The sequence below is a fragment of the Choloepus didactylus genome, chromosome 20, assembly GCF_015220235.1.
Source record: "Choloepus didactylus isolate mChoDid1 chromosome 20, mChoDid1.pri, whole genome shotgun sequence".
In the NCBI taxonomy this organism is placed as follows: domain Eukaryota; kingdom Metazoa; phylum Chordata; class Mammalia; order Pilosa; family Megalonychidae; genus Choloepus; species Choloepus didactylus.
In genome coordinates, this window is record NC_051326.1 from 18,112,329 (window position 1) to 18,132,671 (window position 20,343).

The 20,343-nt window shown below is 38.9% G+C and overlaps 1 protein-coding gene across 1 annotated transcript in view; it reads right to left on the reverse strand.

Annotated features, from left to right (window-relative positions):
• Window positions 1–20,343, reverse strand: part of ALK (ALK receptor tyrosine kinase) — a 725,024-nt gene that overhangs the window by 480,579 nt on the left and 224,102 nt on the right. Inside the window, exon 3 of the mRNA XM_037813067.1 lies at window positions 20,028–20,192. Within this exon, the coding sequence (XP_037668995.1) occupies window positions 20,028–20,192 (165 nt within the window). The remainder of the gene's footprint in view (window positions 1–20,027; window positions 20,193–20,343) is intronic.

Sequence of the window (20,343 nt, forward strand, 5' to 3'; positions counted from 1 at the left end):
GGTCCTCAGTAATTGATCATAGGGTTAACTGCTGGGCTTCAATGTACTGGGGGGCTCCCAGGTGTTGGGGGTTGAGAGGGCTTGGTGGCCTTTGGCCCAGCACACTGCCCGTGCTGGATAGGAACACAGAAAGGAAGGATTCTTGGCTAAGGTCCGTATACCCACCTCATCTTTCCAAATTAGAGTTGAGCTTAGTTCTGGGCCCACTTTATATTGTCTGCATCAAGGCGCTTCTCCCAGGACCCAGAACAAGGCTATACCTGGGATTGGAAGCCAGATAGGCTTGCCAGCTTTCAAAGGAGTTTTTCATCAAGCACACAGATAAGATATACTATGAATTTCACTCACGTAAGAGCATCTTTCTCTTCTTTCTGAGAAGTAATGAAATAATTAAATGGAACTGACCCCTGACCTGGAACACCCCGCCTCACATCCCCCCGCCATGATGCATGGCCATTTCTCTTTCCCTCTGCTGTCCTGCCACCACACTGCAGTTCACGCAACAGTGCTCGTCTCTAGGCCATTTCCAATTAATTTCCTGAGTAAAATTTCATGAGACACTATCAAACCTTTTGCTAAAATCAAGATATATTACATCTACTCTATTCTCTTAGTCTACTAATCAAAAAAGCAATCAACTTTGTCTGGCATGATTTGTTCTTTTAAAACCCATAATGCTTATTGCTCATAATTCCATTATCCTAGATAGTTTTTTTTTTTTTCTCTCTTAATATTTGTTCCACTATTTTAACAGGGAGCAAATTACTAGATGGTCGTTTCTAAGATCCCTTTTTCCCTGCTGCTTTGAAAGTTTGGTAACCAATTTGATGTCGATCAACCAAATGGCGTTTCCTTATTTTGCTGGATGACAGCGGGATAAGAAATGGGCTTGCAGGTGTCACAGCCAATGCCCCCTGTTTCTTGCAAGGCTCTTGTCACCTCCCAAACCATTTCAGACAACTTCCCATTCCTCTGTATCTCCCAAGCAGGAGAGTCTGTGACTTCTTTTGATGCATGAACGAGTGACTCACAACCATATGGTCAGGAAGAACATTCTGATTTCCCATCCAGGTCCCTTTCTGAAGGAGAATGGTGTGGCAGAGAGGGCAACGGTCTGGGTTAAAAACCTGAATGTGCCTCTTACTAGCTTTTTAGGCGTGTAAAGTCACCTTACTTCTGTTTTTAATGGGAAGTAAATAAGAATTTTTAAATAAAAACATTTAAAATTTTATATTTATTTTCCTTAGTTTTTTTCTTTATTACAAAAGAAAAATGTGAAAAATTGTAATGATACAGAGAATTAGTCTCCCCTTGGCTCCCCAACCAAAATTCTACTCTCCAGAAGCAATTGGCAGTAACGATTTGACATGTATCCTCCAGGATGTTATCTATACCCACATAAATGTATACAAACCAAAATGAGGCCATAATATGCATATTGTTTTACAACCTACATTTTTTCATTTTACTACATATTGACATATTTCTATGTTAGTACATATAAAATCTATCTAAAAGATTTTCATAATAAGTATGTATTACTTCTGTAATTACATTTGCTAGGGATAAATCCTAGTTAATTTGGTCAGTCCCCTGATGATGGACGTTTAAAGTAGTTTACAATTTTTCTTTATTCCAAATAATTCAATGAACTGTAATAGTGTTAGGACAATTAATGAAAATCAAATGGGGGAAAAAAGCCAGCACTCTGAGCATCGCCCTATGAGCAGGCTGCTTCCCCCACTTTCTTTCCCGTCAACCTCCTCAACCAAAGGAGCTGCATGCGGCTGAGCACTGAGGGTTGGCTCGCCGGAGGGAGGGCCCAGCCCCACCCCTCTAAAAGGAGGGGATGTCCCAGGGGAGCACCTCCACTCATCCAGTACGGAGCTCCTGCAAACTTTTCTAAATCCTCTTTTGGGCATTGCAAGTTTCTGTCTGGGTCTTGCTGCTGTTTATACCCTAAATGCCCTCAGACAAGTTCTTTATCTTCTCTGGAGCTCAGTTTGTTCATTTATAAAATAGTGATAACCTCTCTGACCATAACTATTGCTGCCATTTATTATTTACTGTATGCCCAGCATTGTGCCAAAGTGAGCCTTAGTGTATTATCTTGTTTAATTCTCAATAAATCCCTTTGAGGTAGTGGCATGAATCTCATTTTTAATGAGATTGTTGGTCTTATTGAGTTATAAGGGCTATTACAGATTCTGGATACAAGTCCTTTATCCAATATATGATTGGTAAATATTTTCTCCCAATTTGTTACTTGTCATTTCACTTTCTTAATGGTATCTTTTGAAGCATAACAGTTTTGAATTTTGATGAAATACAACTTATGAATTTTTCCTTTATTGATTGTGATTTTAGCATTATATCTAGAATACTTGATCGAGGTCATGAGATTTTCTCCTGTTTTCTTCTAGAGGCTGTATACTTTTAGCTTTTAGGTCTATGATACAATTTGAGTTAATTTTTGTGTATGGTGTGAGAGAAGCATCTAAGTTCATTTTTTGCATATGGATATCCAATTATCCCAGCACCATTTATTGGAAAGACTATTGTTTCCCCATTGAATTGTCTTGGCATCTTTGTCAAAAATCAGTTGGTCATAAACGTAAGCATTTATTTCTGGACTTTCAATTCTATTGCATTGTTCTATATGCTTCTCCTTGCCTTAATACCACTCTGTTTTTCTTACTTCAGCTTTATAGTAAGTTTTGAAATCAGACGAGTGCATGTCCTCCAACTTTGTTATTCTTCTTTTTAAAATTGTTTTGTCAGTACTAGGTCCTTTGCATTTCTATAAAAATTTTAGGCTACAAAAATTGTCTGCTTTGATTTTTTTATCATATTTTTTATTGTAGAATATAACATATATACATAAAAGTGATAACTTTCCAATTATTGCTTGGATTTTGATACGGATAAAATAGACTTTAAAGAGAAATTTAGGGAGAAACACCATCTTGACACTATTGAGCTTTCTAATCCATGAAAATGTAATGTATCTCCTTCTATTTAGATCATCTTTAATTTCTTTCAGCAAAGTTCTGTAATTTTCAGTGTACAAAAGCATGCAATTCTTTTGTTAAATTTATTCCTAAGCTATTTTCTTCCTTCTGGTGCTATTTTCAATGGAATTGTTTTCTTAATTTCATTATAGAATTATTTGTTGCTAGAACATTGTAATACAATCATTTTTGATTATTGACTTTGCATTCCGTGACCTTTCTAAACTTAATTTGTTCTGGTAGTTTGTTTTTTTTCTGAATTCTGGGGATTTTCTACATAAAGGATCATGTTACCTGGTAATATAATAAAGACAATTTTACATTTTCCTTTCCAATCTGTATGCCCTTAATTTCCTTCCTTCCATTTTTATTTATTTGTTTGCTTAATTAATTAATTTTTTCTTTATTGCACTGGCTAGGTTCAATGTTGACTAAAAACAACAAAAGTGGACATCCTTGCCTTGATCCCAATTTTGGGGGAAAGCATTCAGTCTTTCATCATTAAGTATGATATCAAAAGCGGGTTTTTCATAAATGTCCTTTAGCAGGTTGAAGAAGTTCCCTTCTATTCGTAGTTTGTAGGTAGATTTTATCATGAATGGATGTTGGATTTTATCAGATGCTTTTTTTGTATATCAATAGAGAAGATCATTGATTTGTGTTTTATTTTATTAATATGTTATATTCTCTGATTTCTGTTTGTTAAGTAACTTGGCATTCATAGATAAATTTCCCTTGGTCATGGTCTATAATACTTTTTATATGTTGCTTGATTTGGTTTACTAATATTTTGTTAAGAATTTTCACATCTGTGTTCATGATGGATATTGGTCAGTTGTTTCCTTATGCTGTCTTTGTCTAGCTTTAGAACCTAGCTAGTGTCCTCAAAGAATGAATGAGATGTGTCCCTTCCTCTATTTTCTGAAAGAGTCCATAAGAATTGTTATTATTTCTTATTTAATTATTTGATAGAAGTGGCCATTGAAGACATCTGGACCTGAGCTTTCTTTGTGGGAAGATTTTTAATTACTAATTCAATTTCTTTGCTCATTATAAATCTAGTCAGATTATTTCTTCTTAAATTAACTCTGGCAATTTGTGTTTTCTAGGAATTTTTCCAATTCATCTAAGTTGTCTAATTTGTTGTGAAAAAAATCTGTTTGTAACATTCTCTCATAATCCTTTAATTTCTTTAAAATCAGTAGTAATGTCTCCTCTTTCATTCCTGATTTTTTGTAATTTGTGTCTCTCTTTTTTTCTTGGTTAGTCTAACTTAAAGATCTTGTCATTTTTTTGTTGATCTTTCAAAGAACCAAATTTGGTTTCATTAATATTATTGTTTTGTTTGTGTGTTTTTGTTTTGTTTTGCATTTCTTTGATTTCTACTATAATCTTTATTTCCTTCTTCTACTTTCTTGAGGTTTTGTTTGGTCTTCTCTTTCTACTTTCTTTTCTAATATAGACATTTATAGCCACACACAGCTTTAGTTTGATATGTTTTATTTCATTTTCATTCAGTTAAAATATTTATATTTCTCTTAGTATTTCTTTTATGATTCATGGATTATTGAAAAGACTGTTGTTGATTTCTAATTTATTCCAAGTGCACAGAGAACTTTCTCCAGGGTAGGACATATCACAAGTCTAATAAATTTACATAAATTATGTTCTTCTACCATAATGGAATAAAATACATGTATTTGAAGAAATAATGGCTGAAACTTGCCAAATTTGATGAAAACATCAATCTACACAACAAAGAGTATCAACAAATCCCAACTAGAATGCAAATAGAATACAAATACAAATATAATCCACACATTATTTTACCTCTTTCTCTTTCTTCTCCTCTGGGACCCCCATTATACATGTGTTGGAATGCTTAAAATTATCTCAGAAGACTCTGAGGAAGTGAACATTTTTCTCCAACCTTTTTCATTCCTTGTGTTCTTCAGATTGGAAAATCTCTATTGATCTATTTTCATATTCTTTGGTTCTGTCTACTGCCTTCTTTAATCTGCTGTCAAGCTCCTCTTTTGAATTTTTCATTTCATTTATTTACTTTTCAATTCAAGATTTTTCCATGTTATTCTTTTTTTTAAAATAAAAATCTATTCTTTCAGTTTCTCAATTTTGTAGTTTTGTTAATCATTGTTGTGATACTTTCCTTTAATTCTTTCAGCATTTTTGTTGTTGTTGTTACTTAAATATAGTTATAATAGCTGCTTTGAAGGCTTTTCCTGATAAATTCAATATCTTGGGACACAGATACAGTTTGTATTGGCTTTTTTTTCTGAGTATGGGTCATACTTTCCTGTTTCTTTGAATGCGCAACAATGTTGGCTAAAACTGAACATTTTAGACAATATAATGTAGCAACTATGGATTCTGATTTTTCCCTCTGAAGATTGTTGTTGGTACTGAATTTGTTGTTATTATTTTCTTTGTTAGCTTGTTTGTTTCTTTGGTAACTTTCTTGAGCTATATCTGTGAAATGTGTCTCCCCTACAGTGTGCGGTTGCTGATGTGCCTACACAGTTTTATTTTTTGTGCTTATCTTTATTTTTAAAATTGTTTTCCTATGGTCATCCCTGTTGCAACTTAGTGGTTTTCAAATGATTGCCTAGTGGATGTGCTTAAACATCTTGAGCTGGTAAAACTTACGTGCATGGGCAAAGAAATGCATTCAATGTTCAGGCCATTTTGAAGTCTATTCTGAATTTTGTTTTCTGCTGGGCCTTTTCATGTCTCCTTTGCACATGCACACAACCTCAGCAATGGCTAGAAGACTGGGGCTAGCTTGGGTCCTCTTCAATATCCACTGGAAATATATACACCCTCAGCTATGAATATATACACCTCAACCATGATCAGAATCTCAGACTAGTAGAGTTGTTGGGCCTCCCCTCCTACCCCTAGCCTATCCACCTCTGGTAATCACTTGTACCTACAACACTGCTGGGCATGTACTTTGCCCTGCTTCTACATCCCCTGACTGCTACAAATCAAGTGAGTCCCCTTCAACAGTGACAGAGAAACCATCAGTCCTTGTGTTCTACCTACTTTGGCATAACCTCTGGACTGACTAAGCTGGGTAGATGGGGAAAGCCTCAAGCCATAACATCATAAATTCCCACTGTTCTTGCATGATATTCACCCATCTTCCAAATATAAACACTTCTCAGATTGTTATATACCTTTAGTCAATTTCCAGAGCACTGAAATGGTTGCTTTTGTCAATTGTATCTAGATTCATGATTGTTTTATGGAGAGAGAATTTGCCACTCTCTTCACTTGGCCATAGCTAGTGCTACCAAATAACACAGAGCTTGGACGTGTCGGGGAAGGGGGTGGTGGTGGGGGGATAGCAGCAACTGTACTCAGCAATCTCACAATGGGTTCCCTGAGTACACACTATTGTAGAATGGAAAATTTGTGGCATTAAAACATAATAATTTTAATAAATGAAGAAAAAGAATTCTTAGGTGAAGAGAAGATATAATCTAAGGAATACTATCTTAATAATACTTCACATTTGTATAGCCCAAGCAAGATTGGAGATGAGGGTTCATTTTACAGGGCATACCAAACTGCTATTGCAGAAGTAAATTTAATGGCTATATACTTTAGTGTCAGGGCACCATGCAATATGAAGACCATTCCCATTTTTGTACCTTGAAATAGTTCCTTATACCCAGAAAAATATTTCAAAAACCTCTTCCATTGACTCCAGGAGCTGATCACACCAGAGAGAAGACAGTTATCAAAGAGAACACAAATGCAAATCACTGTGTTGCGTAACAGAGGCACAGGAGTTGCCACACCACACAAGCAGCCAATTTCATTAACAATGACTTTCAGAACATTTTCAATTAAAAGATTCTATAAAAATCAACTAAGAGAGACCAGATAACCAAGAAATGCTCTTTGATCAAGCATGACTAGAGATCAATACTAAGAATCCTAAAGCAAAAAGTAGAACAAATCAAACTAGCTTATAATGCTTCAGAAAAGAATAACCTGGATCACAACCTTAGCCACCCAGGCTAAAGGGTCTCACCAATTCCCTAATAGGGAGAGCTGGACACTGAGATTTGAACCCCTGTGTGTTCTTTAGAGCCTGCTGCAATTCCATTGGTAAACTGTGCATGGTCACCATCATGGGGGAGGGCTTGGTCATTCTTGGCAAATTCTTTCATCATGTTTACACAGTCCTTAGCTTAAAAACAGCCCTAGATATGTTGTACATGGATACCTGGGCCAAATAAGCCTCTCTACTTAGTAGGGTCAAAGTTTTCAGATCCGTACAGAGCAGATTCCTTGCCTCATGCTGCTTTGGCCAGACTGATTGCTGTCTGGCTGGACTACACATTACTCCACTGTCCCATTTTCCTCTTTATATATTGGCTTCATGCATTATTTTAGTGTTTACAATAAGTCAGGTGAGAAAGATTACAGAGGTAAAAAGACCCTCAGATCCCACTTCATACTCACATTAAACCAGTCTTTCTCCATCCTGAATGGTAAGGATTATCTTTCCACACTAAATAGAATTATGCTGTTGTTATCCCCATTCAAGAGAATTTTATTTTATTCCTCTTTGTCAAGTCCTGGCTTCCCTTCAAATCTCTTTAAGCATAAATTTAGAGTGGTTCATAACTTTTCTTAAACAGAGCCCATATATCTTTAAGATGTATCTTATCTGAACCGTTTGATATATAGAAATCAGTGAAGCTAAAAAATTCAGATAACACTAATAAAAGCCTCTTAATAAGAGGAAGTGAGGAAATCTGAAAGAGAGCTTTACATACTTTTAGAGATTATTTAGTCCCACCCACTCAATTTGCCAATTAAGGAACTGAGACCTGAGGTAATGTGTCAGTCAATGGCCTGTCTTCCAGCACAATGCTCCTTCCATTTCTAAAAAGGCAGCGGGGCTGTGAATATTTCAGTAACCTGTCATTATTCCATGTGTCCTGGCTGGTGAGCTTCATGCCATGACTGCCTGTGATAGATTAGATTGTGTACCCCAGTTTGAATGTGTTTTTGGTCTTGGTCTGCGTTCCGGTGGGTGTAGACTCAAGATAAATAGGATCTTTCAAAGATGATACTTCAGTTAAGGTGTGGCCCAACTGAATGAGGTTGGACCTTAACCTGGATAACTAGAGTCTTTTATAATAAAAAGAAAGTCAGACAAGGAAAGAGAAAGCTGCTGAGAGGAGCTAGAAGCTGAAAGTCAATGGAACCCGGAAGAGTAAGGAGAGGACATCACCACATGATACAAAAAGCCAAGAAAGCCCAAGGATTGCCAAGCTAGGGGGCAAGCAAACCTTCTAGTCTCTGAGACTGTGAGTCAATAAATTCCTGTTGTTAAGCCAACCCATTGTGTGGTATTTGTATAGCAACCTGGAAACTGAGACACTGCCTTAGCACCCCTCACTCCAGCCATAGATGCCATGAAGACATAGGTGAGAGTGGATTACTGAGACCCCTCTGAAGACATTGCATCTCCCAGAACCCACAATGGATATACTTCAGTTTTGTCATAGAGCATAGTGAGTCTCTCCAACATCACGACACATGGACAATGTCCTGAACTTCTGAATGTACTTGCCATCCATTTAATGAGGGTAAGTCTTCTGTAGGAGTAGGCCCGGGAAATGTGTTTCAGAAAGAGTTTGGTATAATGGAAAGAACATGAGATTTGGTATCCAAACACTGCATTTCAAGATCTGACTCTGCCATCTACCAGCTTCGCAGGCTTGAGCAATTTTCTTTATCTCCCTAAACTTCAACCTGTAGATCAAGAAATGTGTAACGAATGCCTATTTTATACTGGGCCTCAGCCTCAGCTCTTGGGACATAGCATTGAATGTGAAAGACCCAAGCTTATCCCTTTGAAACTTACTATTTAACCTTGGTTTACCTATCGATAAATTAAGGACACTGACAACACTATCTTGCTGTGTTGTGAGAATCAAACATGATCATGGATGGATATGCACTTTGCAGTCTGTGACTCTTGCCAGTTTCATGTGGGACAGGTCACAGGGAAGTTCCTGAGGCCTGTCAGCAGCTCATCCAGGCCCTGGGGCTGTGGTTTCACTGACCTCTCAAGGACAGGAGCTTCATGGAAACATGTCCTGCTTCCTTCAGCCTCCTTTTACAGGTGAGGAATCCTCTGCCCAGCCCTACCATTTCAAGAAATGTGCCTTCTCCAGCCCCTCCCTGGTTATACTTTTGGTTCTTATTATCCTACAAGAGCCAAACTCCCAGATGCATCTCCTTATTGTTAGCTTTGGTTCTTCCTATTGCTAGATATTTCTTTTCTATTTCTGGTCCACAGGGAGATTCACTTTGTTTGCAGTGGAAAGGGTGGTTTAAAAACTGCACTCTCAGTAAAATTTCACTAGAAACCATCTATAATAAGTATAAGCCGGTTTGTCTTTAAGGCCCAGTCAGGCCTCTGAGCCCTGCCCTTTCTAGAACAGTGCCCCATGCAGGCCCCAAGCATATCACTTTTCCTCCAGACTTGGTCAAGACTAGCCATCTTAGTTTCCCAGTGCTGCTAAACAAATGACTGCAAATTTAGCAGCTTAAAACAACACACATTTATGTTACAGTTCTGGAGGTCAGGGGTCTAAAACGGGTCTGCAGAAGGAGAGGCTAGGCCTGCCTATAATTGTGCCTAAGAGCCTCCTCCCAAATGCCTCTTTGTTGCTCAGATGTGGCCCTCTCTCTCTAGCTAAGCCAACTTGAAAAGTGAAATCACTGCCCTCCCCGCTATGTAGGATCTGACACCCAGGGGTATAAATCTCCCTGGCAACATGGAATATGACTTCCAGGGAGGAATCTAGACCTGGCATCACAGGATGGAGAGCATCTTCTTGACCAAAATGGGGGCATGCAAGGAAATGAAATAAGCTTCAGTGGCAGAGAGATTCCAAAAGGAGCCGAGAGGTCTCTCTGGTGGGCACTCTTACGCACAATATAGACTACCCTGTTTAGGTTCTAATGAATTGGAATAGCTAGCAGTAAATACCTGAAACTATCAAACTACCACCCAGAGCCCATGAATCTTGAAGATGATTGTATAAAAATGTGGTTTATGAGGGGTGACAATGTGATTGGGAAAGCCATATGGACCACAGTCCCTTTGTCTAGTTTATGGATGGATGAGTAGAAAAAATGGGGGAAGGAAAAAAAAAAAAGGCACCCAGTGTTCTTTTTTAATTTAATTGTTCTTTTTCACTTTAATTTTTATTCTTATTATTTATGTGTGGGTGGTAATGAAAATGTTCAAAAATTAATTTTAGTGACGAACGCACAAATATATAATGGTACTGTGAACAAGTGAATGTACGCTTTGTATGACTGCATGGTATGTAAATATATCTCAATAAAAATGAATTTTAAAAAAATAAAATAAAAAGGGTCTGCAGGGCTGCATTCCTTCTGGAAGCTCCAGGAAAGAATCAGTTTCCTTGTTTTTCAGCTTCTAGAGACCTCTTTCATTTCTGGGCTGATGGCCACTTCTTCCATCTTCAAAGACAGTAGCACAGCATCATCAAATCTCTCTCCTCCCCCCCCACTTCTGTTGTCATGTCTTCTTCTCTTTCATTTATAAGGACTATTGTGATCACATTGGACCCACCCTGATAATCTAGGATAATCTCATCTGCAAAATCCCTTTTGCTAGGAAAAGTAACATAGTCATAGTTCCTGGGAGTTAGGAGATCTTTGTTTTGACAACCATACTAGTCTTTAGCACTATACTGGGAACTCTACTCAGGCTCCCCAGCCTCAGGGAGCTAACCTGACAAATTCAGCTTTGCTAAAGCACAGGAGCTTCTGCTTCCACCCTCCAAGATACCCCACAGGTTTCTAGAGGCAGTGCTTCCACCTTAGTGCTGTGGTCCAAAGGGTTGACCCTAGTCGCAGGACTGACTGGCTTCCTAAAGCCAAGACCAAACCTTGAGGGGGTATCTCTCCCTGGGCTGATGGGGGTTTCTGTGCTTCCCAGCTTTTATGCCAGGCACATGGGAATCCTTTACAGTGGCTATGCCTACCTGTTGTGTTATATCAGAGCAGGAAATGTTCTTAGTGGCAATGTAGTCTAGGACTTTACCTTACCTATGGGAACCCAAAACCCAGAGAGCTAAAGTGACATCCCAATGACAGAGCTGGGACCAGAGCCCAGGTCCCTTCTGCCCCCACTCCTGTACTTCTTTCCTAACTCCACAAGCCTACCTCTTCACCCTGTGAGCAGGGTTGTTAGGTTCAGCTAAGGAGGGGCATCATGTTCACCATAGATCCATAATCCACACCCTCACACTGAAGACGCTATCCTCAGAAGGCCAACAGGCAACACCTTGGGAGAGGTCCACCATGATGGGGAGGGAAGGAAATACTTCCCCAGAGAGTCCTGGTCCTAAGGCAAGTGTGCCAACTCATTAAGGCGAGTCACTCTCTTGAGCTCAAGTTCCAGCTGTTAGGTTGGTACCAGGATTGCATTAGGATGAAAGAATTGCAAAGCCCAGCTTGTCAAAGTGATTGCTGAAGGATCAGGATCTCAGGCCCAGAGGGGAGGGACACGCTTCTGCAAACAGAACCAGAGAACTGATGTGGCCTTTCATGGTGACCTTCAGGAGAGGGACAGGAAAAGAGGCTACACATCCTCCCAGTGACTCGTCACACGACTTGTATGATGACAAGTCGTGCTCAAACGAAAGTCATGACCAACCAACCAGCAGCTCTCTGATAAGTCTGAAGGGGCAAAGATTGAATTAAATAGGATCTGTTTATGTCACTCCTGCTTATACACTGCGCATGGTCCCTGGGTACATCCCTGAACCTACTGCACATTTACTTTCCACAATTATCCTTTCCAAGCCTTCAAGGACACTTCAGGGATAAGTCAAGCAGGAGGAGGGTAGAGTGGGGTGTTCTGGATTTGAGGACCGACGTGAACTGCCAATGCACTGTGCCTGCTAGTCTGTCTGTCTGCTTCACTGCAGCCAGTATCACAGGTGTTTTTGTAGTCGTGGTGGCAGAAAATGGTTGTTTTTTCCCCATAAGCCTAAAATAATCCAATAGAATACAGTCTGAAATGAGAATTTTTGATAACTGTGTATTAGAAATAATATATTTTATCTGATTATAAAAGTAAGACATGATTATGGACTCAAATTTGGAAAATACCAAAAGCACATAGAAAAGAATCAAAAATATTGACCAATCAGTCACCTAGAAACAATTTCTGCTACTATGTTGCTGTGTTTCCTATGGACTCTTTTCCTTATGTATATATCAAGTTTCTGCTTTTACAAAATAAGTAATATTTATTACACATCCTGTTGCTTAAGCTGCTTTTTTTACTTAATAGTTCTTGAGCATTTTCCACATTATTAAATATTCTTACATAGAACAATTGCAATGCCTGCATAGTGCATTAGGTATACTACACTAAAATTTCCTATTGTTTATATTTAATTATTCCTTGTTTCTCACCACCATAAACACCACCACCAAGATGGTCTTTTAGATAAGCCAGGAGGACCTATTTGGTTGTGGCCCTATACTTTTGGTCTGTCAGTTGAAAGGGAAACAAGAATTTCTATAGCAAAAGGCATCTTTTGACTCTTGAGAATATTATTTAGCATTTACCCAGAAGTTCTTTCATCTCTAAAATATGCAGATTCTGAGAAAAGAGACAAAATGGTCTTTGAAGCTTCACAGTCAGAGACACCACAGAGGTGGGACCTTCCTGGGAGGCCTCTTGGTGAGGAGGTCCCTGGCCAGCCCAGCCCAGGTTGTGGGAAGGTGAGTGGGCAGGGAAAAGCCTGGGAGCAGCTAGGAGGCTCCTAAAGGGCTGACGAAGGGACAGAGACACCAGTCAGTAGGCCTGGAGTCAGCGTGAGGGGCCTTAGTGAACCAGGAGGTCCAATCCCATATAGAGGTCGGATGTCCTGCAGCAGTTTCCAAAGTGGGGGCATGAGTATATTTAATTTTATCTAAAAAAGTAAGAAAGAAATTAAGCTTTACTAATAGTATTATATACTTGGACAGAAATACTTGCATGTAACTGATTGTGCCGGTTTGAATGTATTGTGTCCCCCAAATGCCATTATCTTTGTGGTCTTGTGGGGCAGACGTTTTGGTGGTGTTTAGATTTGCTTGGAATGTGCCCCACCCAGCTGTGGGTGGTGACTTTGGTGGGATACTCCCATGGAGGTGTGACCCCACCCATTTAGGGTGGGCCTTGATCAGTGGAGCCATATAAAACATGCTGACTCAAAGAGACTGAATGCAGTGCAGCTGTGAGTGATGTTATTTGAAGAGGAGCAAGCTTGCTAGAGAGGAATGTCCTGGGAGAAGCCATTTTGAAACCAGAACTTTGGAGCAGATGCCAGCCATGTGCCTTCCCAGCTAACAGAGGTTTTCCGGACGCTATTTGCCATCCTCCAGTGAAGGTACCTGATTATTGATGTGTTACCTTGGACACTTTATGGCCTTAAGACTGTAACTGTATAGCCAAATAAACCCCCTTTTTATAAAAGCCAATCCATCTCTGGTGTTTTGCATTCTGCAGCATTAGCAAACTAGGACACTGATGAATATAGACATGGTAGGGGAACATGCTCAAAAATATTTTACTGATGGACCATAAAATGAAGAAAGTTTAGAGACCACAGCCTTAAAGTAGAAACAGGGGGACAGTAGACAGAGAAGCACAAGAAGGGAGTGTCAGGGCCCGGGCCGATGATTCTGGTTTGGATCATCCAGCTTGAAACAGGTGGAAAGAAATGAATATGGTTCTATCCTGGGGTATATATACCAGTTGCTTCAATTACATTTTTCTTCTAATCCTATTTGTGTCTCTCCTGACTGCTCTCCCAGCTTCAACATCCTAAATCCAAAGATCTTTTCTAAAGTCTGCTCTCACAGGCAAAGTGAGGTGAGCAATTATTGACTCTCCATTAACCAGGCAACCTTTATAGTATAACCACTAAACTCTGTGAGCTGTAAACGTCTGATTTTCAGCCTGCACTAGCACATTTAACCTCTGCAAAAGTGCAGGTGGGAGCAGTGAGGGGGGAGGGGCAGGGAAGGAGAGCAAAACTGAAGACAGTGCTCTCAGTGATTGCCCAGCTCTGAATGTCCTCCCTTCTCTATTTCACTATTTCACTGACAAGCTGTCCTCATGCCACCTCCTCCCTTCCTAATCCATGGAACTTGTTCTCCAGAAAAAATGGTAAAGCTAGCCACATATAATTGGCCTGTGAAAAGGCCAATTTATGAAGCCCCAGGCAATCAGGGTACAAAGGCTGCGGGAAGGAATGGGTGACCAGTAAGTTTCTTTAGATGGAGGAAACGTTGACAGACTTTCATCACTCCAGTCACCTATCAATACCCAAAGGGTCAAAGACCAGAACGTGAAACCTAAAGCCCACTCAGCCTCCCAGCTACAGCCTCCAGCTAGGGGGTGGTAGCCTAAGAGAACTTTTCCACCAAGGATGCGCCTGCAACACAAAAGGTGGCCAAGGATCCAGTTACTTCTGGGCTGGAGTCCACATGAGAGGAGGTTCAAGGACACTTTCACCCTTGAGAAGGGGGAAGGAATTGGAGGAAAGATGAGAGAACCTGGAATTAAGCTGGACTCCTTTGGATCTGCCTAACCTTGCTTCCTGAAGGGCTCAGTATCACAGCTCAGATGCAGGAAGAGACACATGGGATCCATATGCCAACCAGATGCAAGGGGAGAAAAATCAAAGTACAACAGAAGGCTGACTCACACCCATCCTGGGGTTGCAGTGCCCCAGTCATCCGTGACCAGCGTCCTTAGGCATTCTAGGACTCCAGGACAGTGTTCCTCAACCTTTTTAAAACTAAGCCATCTTAATAAACAGAACAATCTTAGTATTAGAGCTCCATTCAGGCCCTCCACCAAAATCAAAGCAAAATAAAACAAACATTTGAGAATCGGTGCCCTAGAAGATGGTTGAGTTGATACAAGAATGTCAAGCCACTCATGGCTGAGTCTACTTGCATTCATTCTGCGTGAGCATATGAGCGAGGGGTAGGCAAAGGGGCTCTGTGGCTGATAATCTGTTTTCTATTTTAGAGCAAGACTTCATGCTAGAGATCAAATCTTTTCTTGCTGGAGAAGAAAATTTGTTGCCTTGACTACATTCCAAAACACCGGAAATCGTAAACATCAAATATGCCCCTGGCACTTCTTTAAAAGTCACAGAATGCCTCAATCTGATGATCCTTGAGATTTTATTAATTTATAATATTGTGTTCCATCAAGATGATCACTTTTTATTATCTCACTGCTCTGAATTGTATCTCCCTTATTATTCTCAGTTACAGAGACCGTAAATTAAAATCATTCAGAATTTATACTCTTACAGTTCATTATCTATGATTGGTATTATCCTTCCTCACTGCCTTTTTCTGGCCCTTCTATAGTCTCTGACAAGAAATATTACAATAGATTCTAAATACTATCTAACCAATAAATGTTGAATTAAATAAAAACTCAGTGACTATACTACCCTAAAGGACACCCCATCGCTCCTTCTCATCTCCACCACCAGCATCCTTTCTGCCTAAATAAGACGGAGACTGAGACTCATAAGGACTTGAAAGCCAGCTCTGGAATGTAGGTTCTTGCTTTGTCACTGTGCACACTGGGGCATACATTTCCTCTTTCCTTGAAAATCAAAATATATTATTACATTAACCTTCTTCAGAAGAAACCCCGACTTTAGGAAACAGGTAGTGATGTAATGAGTTGACTCAAGCTCTCCATTACTAGCAAGTGTGAAAGAGCTTTCGGAATACCTCTCTGTGATGTTGCAGAAGGAGTCTAATGAGCAGGAGGCTGGTCCCCTTTGTTTTGAAGACTGACTGATACTATGTGCGTATAAACGTTTCCATTAGACCCCAGAAAAAATGAACACAAGTGTGTGGCAGTGGGAAGTTTCCTTCAAGTTATGTTTAAGTTATGTTTGGATGTGTTAGTTCACTAGAGAGCTTGATAAGTGGACCCATATATCCAGAGTGGCTCTGATTGTGGTTTCCTTTTCATCATCCTTCAGATGCTTCACACTACCATATGCTAAGAGCAACCATTTTTCCATTTTTCAGAGAGATGGAAATTGACAACATTTACTTAAAAAAGAAAAAGTTACTACAATCCTGACTGATTCATTTAATGGGAAAAGGATCAAATTCAACGCATGCATTGACCCTCGGGACTCAGCTTCATAAAAACATAAAGGCATCAATTCTCACTAAGGAACATGAGAAGAAGTGAGAATTTATTTCTTCCTTTCCTCCTTTTCTCCAGCTGCATTTGGCCACAGCTTTCGTGTAACATGTACATGCCAGAGATCACAAGGTAAAGAATGGAGGAGGGGAAATAGGTCAGAAAATGGCAAAGCACAATTTTATTGGCACCATTTTAAAAATTAAAAAAAAAACAAAACACCAACTTTCAAAATTAGAATGCCTGATTCCACAAAGTCTGTGGCACTAACAAAGAATGCACACCAAGGGGAAAAACCACATGATCGTCTCAACTGATGTAGAAAAGGCATTTGATAAACTCTGCATCCTTTCATGATAAAAACATTTCAAAGAACAGGAATAAACGAAACTTCCGCAACATAATAAAGAGCATGTATAGAAACCCACAGCTAACATTGCACTCAGTGATGAAAAACTGAAAGCTTTCCCTCTAAGATACGGAATAAGACAAGAAGACTTATTCTTGTCACCACTGTGTTTTAACATTGTGCTGGAAGTTCTAGCTAGACCAGTTAGGCAAGAAAAAAATAAAAGGCATCCAAATTGGAAAGGAACAAGTAAAATTTTCACTATTTGCAGATGACATGATCCTATATATACAAAGTCCTGAAAAATCTACATTAAAAGCTACTAGAGCTAAAAAATGAGTTCTGCAAAGTGGCAGAGTTACAAGTTTAACACGCAAAAATCAGTAGTTTCTATGCACTAGTAGTGAGCAATCTGAGGAGTAAATCAATTCCATTTTCAATAGCAACCAAAAGAATCAAATATTTAGGAATAAATTTAACCAAGTACGTGAAGGACTTTTACACAGAGAACTACAAAACATTGCTAAAAGACATCAAAGAAGACCTAAATAAATGGAAGGACATTCTGTGTTCATGGATTGGAAGGCTATTATTAAGATGTTAATTCTACCCAAATTGATATACAGATTTAGTGTAATCTCAATTAAAATTCCCACAGCCCACTTTGCATAAATGGAAAAGCCAATTATCAAATTTATTTGGAAGGGTAAGGAGTCCCAAACAATTAAAAACATCTTTAAAAAGAAGATTGAAGTTGGAGGACTCACACTTCCTGGCTTTAAAGCATATTAAAAAGCTACAGTGGTCAAAACAGCATGGTACTAGCATAAGGATAAATATATTGATCAATGGAATCAAATTGAGAATTCTGAAATAGACCCTCAAATCATGACAAATTGATTTTTTTTTTTTTTTTTTTTTTTTTTGCACATTGATTTTTGACAAGACTGCCAAGTCAGCTCAAAGGGACAGAATATTCTCTTCAACAAATGGTGTTGGGAGAACTAGATACTCATATGCAGAAGAATGAAAGAGGATCCCTATCTCATACCATATAAAAAAATTAACTCAAAATGGATCAAAAGTCTAAATATAAGAACCAAGATTATAAAATTCCTAGAAGAAAATGTGGGAAAGCATCCTTAAGATCTTAGACTTTACATTCAAAGCATAAGCAATGAAAGAAAAAAATAGATAGATGGGACCTTAAAATGAGAAACATTTGTGCATCAAAGGACATTGTCACAAAAGTGAAAAGACAACCTACTCAATGGGAGAAAATGTTTGGAAAGCACATATCAGACAAGGGTTTATTATCCAGAATACATAAAGAAATCCTACGACTTAACTGTAAAAAAGACAATTCAATTTAAAAAGGGTAGAAGACTTGTGTAGACATTTCCCCAAAGAGGAAATATAAATGGCTAAAAAAAAGTACATGAAAAGGTGCTTATCATCACTAGCTATTAGGGAAAAGCAAATCAAAACCACAGTGAGATATCATTTCATACCCACTAGAATGGCCACTATTAAAAAAAAACAAAACAGAAAACTGCAAGTGATGGAGAGGATGCGGAGAAATAGGAACATTCATTCATTGCTGGTGGGAATTAAAATGGTGCAGCTGCTGTGGAAGAGAGTTTGGCAGTTCCTCAGGAAGCTAAGTATAGAATTACCATATGATCTGGCAATCCTGCTACTCGGTATATACCCAGAAGAACTGAAGACAGGTACTCGAACAGCCACAAACACACACCAATGTTCACTGTGACATTATTCACAATTGCCAAAAGATGGAATCAATGCAAATGTCCATCAAACCTTGAATGGATAAACAAAATGTGGTAAATACATACAAGGGAATATTATTCAACCATAAAAAGAAATGAAGTCCTGATGAGTGTGATAACATGGATGAACCTTGAAGACATTATATTGAATGAAATAAGCCAGACACAAAAGAACAAATAACATATAATCTTACTGATATCAACTAATTATAATTAGCAAACTCATAGAGTTAGAATCTACAATATGTTACCAGGAGATAGAGTAGAGTTAGAGAATGGGAAGTTGATGCTTAATTTGTATAGAATTTCCATTTAGGTTGACGGTAAAGGTTTGGAAATGATGGTGGTGATGGTAACACATTATTGTGAGTGTAATCAGGAACACTGTACTATGGAGGTGAATATGGTTAAAAGGGGAAATTTAGGATGTATATATTTCTAGAATAATAATTAAAAGGTAAAACACAAGACTGTACAACACAGTGAACCCTATTGTAGACAATGAACTCTAGTCAATGTATAAGAATGTTATTTCATGAATTAAAACAAATGTATGCGGTGTTAATAATAAGGTGGTATATGAGGAAAAATATACCTAATATAAATTATGGATGATAGATAATAGTTCGATTTTAATAAGCTTTCATCAATTGTAACAAAAATAACTACTATTAAAAAAATAGTACAGTCCATCAGAAAAGGACTGTTAAAAATTCTGGTATTTCTATAAAATGGGATGCCAAGGAAGGTACAGAACACTAGGTATAGGATGCTACCATTTGTGTGAGAATAGTGGGGATATTTATGTGGTGTCCTTTGTCAGAAAACAATAAGGCATAGCTCAAGGGATATATTATAAACTAATAACAGTAATTAACAAAAAAGGGAACCAGAGGACTTGAGTATAGAAAAGAGGGGAGACTTATTTTCACTTTATATCTTTTTGTCCTTTTTTTTTTTTTTTTGCATTTTAAATCACGTACATGTATTACTTGTTCCAGTTAATGGTACAAATAATGTTTAAGGAAATAAAAAATATAGTACAAATATAAAAAGGTGCTGTCATTAAGTGTAACAAATATTCCACACCAATGCAAGGTGTTGGCGGTGGGGTGGTGTGTAGGAATCCTGTATTTTATGCATGATTGTTCTGTAAACCCACAACTGCTCTAATAAAAAGGTTAAAAAAAAAAAACAAAAAACAGGATGGCTAATTAAACTTGAATTTTTAGTATAATTTGAATAATTTTTAGTATAAGTATGTTCCAAAATTACCTTTTTCTGAAATTCAAATTTAACTTGCAAACCTATTCCACATGGACAAATAGATCAGCACTTTCTCCTGCATTTTACATTGGGAAAGATACGTGGAAAAGAGTTATGAAATCCAATTTCCATTACTTTGTGAAAGAGTAAAAAGTTGACTGATCTTGGAATGGGATTTCCATATTCCCCTTACACCTCGTATGGCCCAAGAATCTATGGAGAGACACAGATATCCAAGCAGGTGCTCAAGGGGAAGCCTCAAAGTTCCAAACAGAAATGGGGATCTCAGCCCAGTCCTGGCCCATGCAGGGCTCGGCCCAGTGGCCCCCCCTTACCTCTGGGCATCTCTTTAGCGTGCTCTGCCTCCGGCCCGTCCAGCAGGTCCATCTGAGAGGCCTCCTCGGAGGGGACGCGGCGCCAGGACCAGCTGTGGTTCCCGTGGTCGTGCAGGGGAGGGGAGTACTCCAGCTCGCAAGGGAAGTCAAAGCTGCACTCCAGACCTGCAAAGACAGCCAAGGGTCAGCAGGAAGCTGGTGGCCACAGCTGGTGCCCATAGCTGGCCTTCCACTCCCGCCCTCCTCCACTCCAGGGGATTGGCTTCATGTCATCCACAACCTTTACTCTGTCCAGCGATGGCGAGTCGTCAGTTCC